General features: G+C 42.5%; 1 protein-coding gene across 3 annotated transcripts in view; it reads right to left on the reverse strand.

The window, feature by feature from the left end:
* Positions 1-6,954: 6,954 nt before the first annotated feature.
* ARVCF (ARVCF delta catenin family member) overlaps positions 6,955-12,720 on the reverse strand; it is a 128,112-nt gene continuing 122,346 nt past the window's right edge. For 2 of the 3 annotated variants that reach the window (XM_057369057.1, XM_057369056.1), the window contains 3 exons: positions 11,216-11,307; positions 9,195-9,308; positions 6,955-7,856 (listed from right to left, as the gene is read on the reverse strand). In XM_057369057.1, the coding sequence (XP_057225040.1) occupies positions 9,207-9,308; positions 11,216-11,307 (194 nt within the window). In that variant the 3' untranslated portion in view covers positions 6,955-7,856; positions 9,195-9,206. The remainder of the gene's footprint in view (positions 7,857-9,194; positions 9,309-11,215; positions 11,308-12,720) is intronic. The other variant, XM_057369058.1, reaches the window with a different exon arrangement.

Genomic DNA, 12,720 nt, shown 5'->3' on the forward strand with positions numbered 1-12,720 from the left:
TAGTATAAAAAGGTATTTTAATTCATTAGAAAGCATCTCCTACATGGCAAATTGTAAAAATAATCACAATGTATGTACTACCAGAATGTTTGCRGTATTCCATATGCAAGAAAAATTTTTCCACTTCACTACATTTTTGAAATGCTCCCAATTATTGGTGGCAAGGGATGAAAAGAAAAAGCCTGACTCAGTTTGCATGACTGACAATTAGAAAAAAGGCTTTTGGTCAGTTGAGCAAATATGATCTGAAGTCACTGACACATAAATGTGAAACCTCCCAGGGAGAAGAGGCACTTTTCAAAATAAAGTCACGCTTTGAATTCTGGGAGAAGCAGAGGGCAGACAGTGGATCTTCTAATTCAAACATACTCTAAAAACCTACTGAGTGTTACTGCAACATCAGCCTATTACAGTTAGAAGACACAACCTATTCTTGCAAAAACCAGGTATGGGATTGTGCATGTGGAGAATGTGTCGAGGAGTGCCCATGAGAGTGTAACACTGATAGAAAGGTCCCAAGGGGGTGAACTCCCCTGTAACACCACACAGCTTTCAGCAAATTCYCACAGCTCATGTCACAAATGGATGATCTCACCAAATACTGGTAATTTAYATCTATTCTTCAGATGACAGCTACTATCTAGGTTGTCTTTGTCTTTTGTCTTTGATTCAGGCAATATGTGAAAGTGAGGTCTGATTTCCACCAGAGCCTCTTTGTTACCATCTTTCAAAATATTAAACCAATTCAGTGTAGAAGAAAGGAGGAGGATTTAAGAGGAAGTAAGATCTAGCACTACTCCCTTTTGCATAACAGCACCATGGAAGCAATCCTTTCATCAGAATTTACTCATCTGAGTACAGAGCAGGCATCATATGTTTGTACAGGAGCCACTGCCTCCTCCCACTGGCATGAGGTGAAAAGCAGCTCAATGGAGAATTCTRAGCCATGAGTCAGACACTAAATGCAGTGAACATACAGAAACTCCTATAAGAGCAGCAAAAAGAGAGAGACCACTGAGATCCCAACTCTCCCACCCAAGGTGACACCACCAGAGCAGTGACATGTCCTTCCTCGACTGAGCAGTCRATTAGGAATCAGTTATAAGGTACCTTAAAAATAACAGCTATGATTGCTGTGCCCACACACACATTGAACAGAGTACCAGAGTTTCAGCTGTCTCCACAGTTCAGTTAATGGCCACATTGTAAATCAGCTTCCCATTATTAAAAAGAACCCCATCAACTCATACCACAATAAGATTCTGCCACTGCTGTGCTTCAGAGACCTTCAAAGTAAAACACTGGGGAAGACACCCCTGAGGACAGAATATTTCCCCAAGAAACTGCTGAAACCTGAAACAGATGAGGGTGATATTTCTTGCCCATTGTTACTAGGTTAACCTTTCATCTGCAGGACTCRCAGCTCCCATTTGCCCAACCTGTGATAAGCTGGAAATGGAATCAATTTGACAGCTATAAAAGGTCAGTTGTAAAAACAACATATTTGCTTTAGCTCAGTACCTTACCTACAGCATGTTATTCATTGCCATATTAGTGCATCCACAAAGGGAAAATCAGATTCCTCCCTGCAGCTGAAGAATGATGACACCAAGGTGCAGGATGCTAAGCCCAGGAACCCCTAACTTATCACAGCACTTGTGAAACTGTATCTTCCAGCTGCAAGAACAGATCCAGAGATTGTTTTACAAAACACCTGGGGATGCATTTACGACATGTGAAACAAGGCRGGAAGGTAAGCTGAAGGTGACCTTCCAAGTGCTGTTTGCAAACATTTGCATGTAAATGGAACTYACAGCGCTGTGAATGGTACAATCACAGCACTGAGGAATTCATATATGGCAAACTCTTGTTACTGGCAATGATTGATCAACCTTGCACTCACAGAAAACCTGACCTCCATTCTCTCTCTAAGACTTTGCAGAACATTACGTTGCGATTTATTGGGGTTTGTCAGGCTTCAGGAAGGCATGGTTGGTGGTGAATACGGTGTGTTTTGGTGTGCCAGTCACTGATCTCACCCACACAGATGAGGAAGTCCTCAAAAGAATTAATACCTGTTAGTAACTGGCTGWTACCTTAAATACATGGGTGACTCTTCAGWATCAGGGATTTCTTCCATTCCACAGCACCAAATGTAAATTATTTGGCACAYCCTCTAAGTAAAAATTTCTCATGCCAACCAAACCTCATACATTGCTACAATTTGTTATTCTTACATACGTCTAAGAATACTTGCAAACATTTCAGAAATGTAATGTTACATGGGTTTTCTAACTTAGTTGGGAAAGGTTAGTAACTTCCCAAATGGAAAAGCTATCAGCAAGTACTGGCCCTTCAACAGTGGTGCAGATGTCTTTCCCACGGATATAGCTTGTATATTAAAAAAGGAAAAAAGCCCATGATCTACAGTCCAGGGTCGTGCTACAACTCCAGCATATGGCAATGAGTCAAAAATGTTCAGCTTTACTCGTTTATAGGATATTTCAATTGCCCTCATTACCACTGACCTTTTGCTAACACAGAGCATTGACCTGAGCTAGGGTTGAATAATCCCTTGCCACAGAAAACTGCTGCTGCAAAAGCCAAAGAATATTTGACATACCTGATGTAACAAAAAGATAACCAATGGCACATGTGTTCTTTCCAGGCATGGTTTATTGAAAACACACCAAATTGTTATCCTACATACCTGGTTTCTAACAAGCATTCTACTTGTCTGCATTATGGAAAGATCCTATCGTAATAATAATACATTCTGTCACGGTAACATTTGTTCTATGAAAAGCATAACCCACCTTTTTTTTTCCTCTCCATACTTGTAAAATCAAACCATTCTAAGTGTTTCAGTTTATAGTACAGTGTAAATACAATGCAAAATCCCACCAGTCTAAACTACAGAGAGAATGTTGAGCAGTATTACAGAAAACACATTGTTGATTTTTTTAAATTCTCCTACCATGAAAATTTTAAGGCACATGATAGTTACAAACACATTAGCTACTAATTACCAGTAAGCTTCTTAGTCTAGTTATTTTGCTTTTTCTGAACAATAAGAACCAAATTGGCAGGCCTTGTAGTATCTGCACTATCTTCCTCCTTGCCTTGGACTTCAGATCATCCTACCCTGATGTCAAACTTAAGACAGAAAACAAAGGCTCATAATATCTTCACCTTAAATGCACTAGATTAGTTATTGTACCAGTAAAACAGAGTATTTCTCTGTCAAAGATAAGGAAACACCAAATTTTAGGGGTATCATAACAAAGRAATTTTGCAAGAAACTATGCCTATATAAACACCTTCAAAAACTCCACCCCAACAGCACAAACCTGCTGGCTGAAGGAATTGGCACACTGTAGGTTTCACTGAGCCAGCAGTCGCTCAGCAGATGAGGCCATAACCACTCAAATGTACCCATTTGGCTTCTGATGCTTTGCTTACTTGAGGGTTTGACATGTGCACCTCTCTCACAGGTAGCTGAGCCTATGCTCAGCCTTAAGGCAGGTAACAGAAGGGAACTCAGCACCTTCAGTCTCATGGAACTGCTCTAGGAGTGAAAACTGCTTTGCTTAGCACAARGCTTTGCTGCTAGAAAGCATTAGTGAAACTGCTCCTCAGAGCTGGCACAAACTTAGGAAACTGCTCTAACACACACACCACCTCTGCTTTCTTCATGTGTCACTGACAGCAAGTCAGTTCCTAGTCCCCAGGTCAGTCTCTTTTGGGACAACTTGGCAACAGAGACCAGACTTGCTTCCCTGGTAGAGGTGCATTCAGAACTGGAARGTCTGAGTGTGTGAGAGCAGATCTGGGATAGGCAGCAGTTAAGCCAGAAGACACTGAAYGCTGGGACCTATGGCTGCCCAAGCTGTTCCCTGGGGAGCACTTCAAGCTGACAACATATCTTGAGTTGCATTTATGGCTGTATCGGTACTTGAATCCATGACAGAACCGAAATGTCCTAAAGCCTTGCCTGTTTGCTCTTTTTTGATTCTGCAGACACACTGACTGACCTGGGAAGCCATAAAGTGCAACTGCTCACACACTCAACAGCTAAACTTGATGCTTCTCCAGGGGAGTTGGCATACTATGTTTTTTCAACTTGCACAGCTCAGTGAAAACACTCAGGAGATGTGCAAGTCACCTTCCTAGCAAGGAAGTTTTGCAGTAATCACATGCTGTCAGAAGCCTCCCTCTCCCCCGTGTTATCTCAGCCCTGACTGGGCCATCAAATTGCCTCCTCCTCTTTAGCAGGAGTCTTTCAACACCATCACTTCCTTCCACAACCATCCCTCCCACCAGAATTTCTGCAGGTAGAAATCTTTTCTACCCCAGCCCCCTGCAGGCAGATTCCCTCCTATTTTCACAGTAGAGCCAGCAGGAAAAGAGGAGGTCACATACCTGAGCCCCAAAAAGCACTGCCTGCCTTTTAGCAGGAGACCCTAGACCCTACTGCAGCTTTAGTCACACACACTGCCACTTTCCCTTCTTTACATACAGTCCCTGCTGCTAAATACAACAATTACGGGTTCATGCACCCACATCCCAGAACAGCTCAAACAGCCAGTCACACTTGTGCCAACAAGGGGAGAGGTGAGGGCAGGGGTGGGCACAAAGCCCACCAGTGAGCTTCTGGCCATAGACAAAAAGGACATTACATCACCAGAGCTGGTTCAAGGTACCCTGCTTTTGGACCTCAGCAAGTGGGCTGAKAATACAAGGTGATAGTCTCACATACAAGTCATCCCCCAATCTGCTTTCCTTCCTCACCRTCCAAACAGTTTGTTAAGAAAAACCCCACAGTAATGTTGAGGACAGGTTATTGCTACATACTTGGGAATTAGTTTCCAATGTAAGGCATGGGAAGGGTAGGGGTTTGATGTGTGATTCCCAGGRGAAATCTTGGCCCATCAACTTGGTATACAACTTCTTGACATACCATCCTCTGCTTTTCTGTAGCAATAAACCATGTTGTCAGCTCACAACTCTGCTGGTTGCCATAGCACTTACCCCAGGAAAAGTTTGCTATGATCTAGGCAGCCAGTGCCATCTAAACTGACAAGGAGGGTCGTTCGCACAGGTTGCAGTGTAAAGACCAAAAAGACTTTCAGGAGAAGTGAGATGGGGTCTGAATCTGCTYCTCAAATATCCTTAGTGGTTTTAGCCCATTAATGACAGAGATCAAAGTAGACTCCAACCCAGATTCTGAGTGTCACTGYAGTGTCCCACTAAGAGCCACAGGATATCTAGGATTGGAAGTCATGACCATAATTGGCCCCAGTCACTTCACTTGCCCCTTCCTGCAGTTTTCTGTTAAACTTCTTGCTGGCTTTGAAATATCTGCACAATAACTAAACCACAAAGTCTTAGCAGAGACTCCTTTCAACAGTCAGGTCTTTATTTTAAGTCAACTTTTGCTCAGACTCCTTTGGTAAATATATGGTTTKAAGTAGATCAGGGACAGACTGACAGCACGGCCCTTCTCTTACACTGTTCTAATCAGCTACAAAGCAGGTTCCATTRCTAATTACTGAACGTTTTTAAAAAAATCCTTTCATATACAAAAAGAATACACCAAGTACATAACCAAAAGTGATATAAAACTCTTCTGTGTAGCTTGGTTAAAAGGGTCTCCGCGTATTGGCAGAACAAGTATGAAAAGAGCACCATTGATATAATATACAGTCAGACGATGTATCTGGTTTCATTGCCACACTTTATGTCTACACAGAGAGACACTGCCCCGACACAGATAGTCACAGGTGCCTCTCTTTGCTTCCCTTGATCCGCTGAGCATCTTTGGCCCAATAGGACTCTCATGCAGGTGGAAAAACAAATCTTTGTTATGTTGATTTGCTCCMAGCAACTTCACCTTCCCCAGGATCCAGAAGTGACACAGCAACGYATGTGGAAGATAAGGGTCAAAAAGGGAGAGTGCGAAGGAGCACACGTATCATCCAAATCACTGACAGCTTCTGGCATCAGTCTTTTTCCCTGAATCAACAAATGCTTCCCTCTCCTGCAAACTACTTTACATGGTTATGTTAAGCTATTCTCTGCACAACAATATATATATATATATAGATATATAGACTTTATTTACTTTATATATATGTATTCATGTCAAATTTTTAATATACTCAAGAAGATACAAAGCTCTTGGTACTTGCCTTTTTTTTAAAGTTTTTAAATTTTTTTTTACAAAAAATGTAGATGGTTACTATTACAGTAATATTTTGGGGGAGGTGAGATTGTTGAATACTTCCCCTTTTTAGTTACAAAAGAAACGGCAGGCACTGAAAACCGCAAATGATGTTTTCTAGACTCAAAAATGTGCTTTCCAGTCACACCGTTTTTAGGAGCTTGTTTAAAACTAAATGTGGCAATCAAAGAACAGTGGCAACCAAGTAAAATCAGCAAAAGTCCTGTCATGCTGCTACTGAGACATTTGCTTCCTATTCTCATCTGCTKCCCTCCCTTGACCAATGCCTGGAGRAAATCAGTGATCTGAAGTCATTTAGTTCACRGCATTTCCAGATACCACATTTGCAGAGTATGTTCTCTTGAGGTAAAYATTCCCCTACACAAAGCAGGCCTTGGCATCCTGGAGGAGAGCTGCTGCACACAAGTGATTTTCACACCAAATGAAATATGCAATCTCAAAAGAAAAGYGAAGGAACACAGAAACCATGACAAACCAGTTCCCTTTGTGGCATTTTTCATCAGGATCTATAGCCCAAAGCAAACATGGATCCAACACTGAAAAATTTACCATCAAATATAAGCGACAGACCCATCTCAAATTTACAGMATATTCAAAATAAGACATCCTACAAAAAAGCTCCTATTTCCTTCAATGTCTTAACAGCTATGGCAAAAGTTGTTAATCTGTGTCATCAATGCAACAATGATACATTTAACATGWAMAAGCTCCTTAYTGCMATCKTTGAGAACATGAAAATAGAAAGCCAGCCAACTCCATTTCTCAGCACAGATTTCTGAACCAGGGACACTGAAACCTTCCATAAACTGCTTTTCAGTATGTGGAAATAAAAACAGAGACATTACAGAATTCAAAAGGCAGAAGTATTGTACACCAGATTATAATGATAATATAGCACTGTGATTGATATAGCTTACTCTAAAAGCAGATTATACAGCTTGCATCAATTTTGTCATCCACTCTCCAGTTCATTTGACTAGCGTTTAATAGTTTTTGTTTTGCATTTTCTCCCTTCATTGAAATCCAATAAACCCACTCAACATTCCTGCACTTCCTGTGGGAATAATAAAGAAAACCTAAACATTTTTCAAAAAGCCTTCAAAACATTAGGAGTCACAGTTCAAACGAAATCCCCCGAAACAAAAAYCAAAACAACGAGCCCCAAACCAGAAAAGTGCTATTCTCCTCGTGACTACACCTACGATATCATTTCAAACACCCTGCAGTTCCTCTCTCTCTGTGAAGCTGCCRCATGACCTGCACTTCTCCAGCTTGGCACCATCCACATGTAAGAGTCACCTAAGAACGCAGCCAGCTACATGGAAGCTTGGATTCTCTTTTCTTGCTTTTCTTCTTGCAGGAGTGGGAGGGAGGGCGGGGGAGGCAGTGGCTGTTTCTGGTGGGAATGTCAGGGAGTTAAGCAGCAGAGTGTCTCGCTGTAAGGCATCGTGCTCCGCTCGGCGATGGCACTCGGGTGGGTTCGCTCCCCACGCCCTCCTGGAACCTGCAGCCCTCCCAGTCTGAATGGCAGTGGTGACTGATGAGATCCTCTGTGTCGATTCAATGTTTGTTTCTCCCCCTCAATCAAAAAAAATGTGGTTGAACTTTAGCCCTGCAAAATAAAGTCAGAACTGATTAATACCAGTCAGTAACACGGCTTTGGTGATCTCCATCACCTCACTGGAGATGCCAACCTATCTCAACACAATGGGTATGTCTGGGAGAAAAAGAGCAAAGACTTCATCTTTCAAAGTCAGGACCCCACCCTGCCCTGAAGGGCTTCACTGCTTAGAACAGAGTGCAGGAGTGGAACAGGCACCACACACACATTGATCCCAGCCACGTGCCTGAGCCACCACAGCCGAGCACACAGCACTGAGCAGCCGTGGGGGCCAACAGTGCCAAGAGCTGCTCTGTGACAGCACCTCACAATACAAAAAGCCTCCTCTGGGCAGGTGGTTCCAACCCAGGAACAGGAACAATCTGTTAACACCTGGTATTTCTACTAGACTGAAAAGAAGGAGGGGAAAAAAATATCCAGCACCATCACCCAGAAACATACAGGAGTTTTCTCTCCTGCTAATGCAAGGGAYTTTCATGTAGAATTATGGAGTTGAATGATGGTTCATGGCTTGGAATTTGGGAAGTCTGTTGCCCACTCTGATGGGAAAGTTGCTCAGTGCCTTCGTGAGAGTCACTAAAATTTTCCTTTATTCATAGCCAGGGGCACAACACCTGCTGTTCCAAACATAGCATCCTCTGACTGAGTGCCAGAAGGTATCACCGGAGTAACTTGAGTAAGACAGCAGGACACAGATTAGCAGTGGCAGGAGCAAAGAAAGGCCAGTGACATTACTGAGGAACTTGGCACATGGCAAAGGCAGACAACCAGAACACAACAAAAAGGCACCTTTCTTTAGTGATACACAAAAAAAAAAAAAGAAAATGGTAAGTGGGAGTTGTGGGTCACTGTTTATTGTGTAACCAAAACCACTCCTTGCAAAGTTACTTGTGTACAGTCAGCAGCTTTCCTCTTGTAATTCGTGGGAACCTCAGGGAATATCCAAAAATAGTCAAGGATATGTTTTTTTCTTAAGTCTCAGGCTAATCCTTATAATGAGCATAGAGGGGGAAAAATGGTTGGAAGCAGGAACACACTACTCAAATTCATTCCCATGGTCTAACAGCAGAAATATTTCACATTTCAGCTGACAACCAATCATTCACAATATTAATTTGCTGCCTGGTTATTTGACAGGTTATTTTTTAATCAAACAGTGGTGTTTGATTGCATTTCATAAAGATACACTGAATAATACAAACATCTTTTTTTTTTCCCAAATGCATTTTCCTGTAAGTTAGCAGTTAGATTTGAAGAGATTCCACAGCTATACAGATCATGCACAAGAGAAGTTATTCACTAGCCCCAATTACCATTAAAATGACCTACCATGCATGCAAATTAGACCCAGGAGTCAACAGGCTGGGGTTTAATGTCACGGGCATCCACCAGATTCACCGAAGCCCTGTTACTCCTGTTAATGTTTTTCCTATTTGTGTCATTCTGCAGCACAGGGTGAGGAGTTAAAGCAAAACAGAGCGGATTAATCAAACAAAACCACCAAACAAGTCAGCTTAAAGTAGCACAAGGGAAAATTAGTGGTAGAGAAAGAAACAAGATCAGCAAAGGCACAATACTGACAAAAGCATGTGCAACAACCAAAAGGCCACACTTCTCAGGATTCCCAGCCCCCCTTGAGCCTCAGAGCCATGGCTTTCACACAGCTCCCACGCCACAACCCCCACAGCCACATTTGTGCTGGCAGCACAGGGAAGAGGAGCGGCAGCTGCTCAGCTCTGCCAAGGTGAGGGCAGGGCYGTGCACACCCTTGGTGTGTACAACAACCTGGATTCAGGCTAACCCCCAGGTGCTCAGAACCAAGAGGCAGCACAGACTGTGGGTCACRCATTGCTGAGGTGAAATGTTCTTTCTGTCCTTCTCAGAAAAGGAGCCATTTGCTGAACGCTGGTTGTGCTTCACTTCAGAGTAGGGATACTTGATGTGATTTTCAGGGTTGTATTGGATCACTTTAATAAATTCTGAGTGGCAAAAATAACAAGCACTTGCTAATTTTCCTACCTTAGCCTGTTTTTCTAAAAAGACATTTTCTGCCAAGCTCCTATTGATCAACATTCTTATATAACTTGCTGCATCCATTCCTGCTGTATCCTTGCAAAGCATACTAGGATTGTGATAAGGGAACTAGAAAGTTTATTTGATTGATGCTGGCTCAAGCAGGGCTATCTCTGGCCAATTGGAGGAGGGGCACATATTGTAGGACTTCAGTAATCAGCTTAAAAAAAGTCCAGCCAGACTGAAGCCACTCTCCAGGGTGTACCTTCATGGAAAGGCAGAACACAGCAGGAAATGCCTGAGCAGGCAAGTTAAAACAGGCAGGTTGGTGCAGCAGGACATCTTCCTTATTCACCATMTAGGCAAGTACTTCTCTCCAAATCACATTTTTTTTATTTCTCTTGTTCAGTGATGGTGGGTTTGCATTTCAACTGATTGGAGTTTAACTGTTTCCACTCAACATGAATCACCTGGATTTTCTGGTGTTATCAACAGCATGATGAAGGTTATTGAGGACAGCCTTCTGCAGATAAGCAATAGTGTCTCCTAGCACTGACTCTTTTTTCAAAGAATCCTCCTTTACCTTCTCTAATTTACACCCCCAGGGGAAAACCCAAGCTTTTTTAATTTAAGGCCAGGGAGAACTGGTGGCCACAGTATTAACAGACTTTTTAAAGGTCACTGAAAAGGTACAGCAATGCAAMAGAAATAACACAGAGCCTACTGAGCCACATTTGCACACAGCCCACAATACAATAAGCCTTGTGAAGCAAGAATTCTTTCAAAAGTTGTCTAAACTTGTATTTAGAAGGCACACACATAACTGTGAGTGCCTCTCCTTCCTTCTCCATCTCCCTGGCCCATAGCCATGSTCCACTATCAGGACTGCAAATGAGTGTTGTAGAAATGAGTACTGTTCACCACACTGCTGGACATGGACACACAAAATCACACCTRTTTCTCGTGGTAAAGACAATAAAGCAGCGTGACAATCTGAAGAGACTTGTCAGAACAAAGTTTGAGCACAGTTACACAGCTCAGGGCCAGGGAATGCTGCCTGGACAAGGGTGAAAGAACAAACACTTTCTATTTTTACAACCTCATCCATTTACAAGAGTACAGAAACTACCTGCATTTGCTCCTGCACTGGAAAGCAGCATTTTGTTTTTATTTCTAGTTAGCCAAGTGCTAAATTAAAAAAGAATGACTTTATGTGAAATGAAAGAGGCACTTTACAGCCCCCTGGTGAGTAACTACCCTGTGTTTCTGGCTGAGGACACTCAACTCCCTTCCTTTCCAAGGCACTAACAAGCACTCAGCAGGAAGAGCGAGCTCACTTTTAAAGGTTCTTTCTCAGAGGCATCCCCTGTGTTATCACTGGTCTTGTACTTGCGCTCCTTGTCCCGGTGGTCGATGGTGGAATATCCATCTGAGGAGAAAGAACATAACAATCAGGCATGAAGCACAAACAAGAGCACAAACAGAGCTGATGCAAGCAGAATTCTTCAGCAAAGGAACAGGAAAACAAACCACCACAACCCAAAGATGCCGGCAGCCTGCTTCTCATGTGCTCCAGCTCTGAAATTTCATTTTTACCAGCTAAAAACAAACAGAGAAGCCTTCTTTTTATAGCACTGCCAGATGCTGGCACTCATTAGCAAGCMGCACTGTTTTCATCCCAGCCTGCTGCACTTTTTAGTGTGCCCAAGGAAAGCAGCAAGTTGTCATCTCATGCCCTGTGGCTAATGAGCTCCAAATTCAGCCCAAATCCTGCTTTCCTTGCTTAGCAGCCTGATTAATTGGCTGTGTTCATTCTCTGAATGCTCTGCAGCCTGTTCCCACTTTTCCTGAGCCTGACTACTAGCAGGACATGACAATAATTTGGAAGAGTCCCCATCAGAGCACTGAGAAAAAGGGCCTGTCGAGTTGGAAGAAATCTCCATGCAAACCCTGCTGTGCTTGGGCTGTCTTTCATTACGAAGCAGCACCTGTTGGTTTCTTTTTTCCTGACAGCTAAGGAAGAGCATGAAAGCATGATGAACACAAGCAAGAAAACTGTGAGAGGGTTTTATAAAGAAATATCTCTAATTATTTCAGAACCTCTGCTTTGAATAATTGTCAAACAATGCAAAACTTAATTTGTTTTCCTGATGCATCAAATTTCCCTTATTATCAGTGACAAATAGATCCATGCTTGCTTTGCTCTGACAGCGTAGTAATCTGGAGTAAATGACACCCAAATTTATAGCTCCCTGTAGGCTTTTGTCTTCCCCTTCGTCATTGAGGGATCATTAATGTTTTCCTGTCCTGACAAACTGGGTTTTTTAGAATACCACAAGAAGCTTTTACATAAACTATCAAAATGCTTCTCTCTTGGTTTATTACTTTCCTGCAACAGGCCATTAAGAAAAAGTGAGTGATGTATTTSTGGGGTTTCTGTGGCACTGTTTGCCCATATGACAACTGCACAGACAGCCAGCTCAGATTGAGAAGAACTGCAGTGCTCTCAAACCCAAGTGCACACAGACCTGCAAACAAGCACCTGAGGCAAAACATATTTTCAACATCAACAGCATAACAGATTATTTAACCACACTGACCAAAAATAACTGAAGAATTCTGGAGTTATACGTGTAGTTCACAGATCATAAAGCATGGAAGTATTTGCTACACAACACTTAACTTACAATTACTTGTTGACAATGAAGATGCCTGACATTCTTAGCTATTCCTTTTGAACAAAAAAAGAAWAAAACCAGCTGCACCCAGCTACCCAGCCAGCACTTTTGGAGGAACACATGACCGATTAATTCTCTGTCAAGTGACAGGCATGAACACTGCT

The sequence above is a fragment of the Malurus melanocephalus genome, unplaced genomic scaffold, assembly GCF_030028575.1.
Source record: "Malurus melanocephalus ecotype Western Australia unplaced genomic scaffold, MMel_1.1 scaffold_102, whole genome shotgun sequence".
NCBI lineage: Eukaryota > Metazoa > Chordata > Aves > Passeriformes > Maluridae > Malurus > Malurus melanocephalus.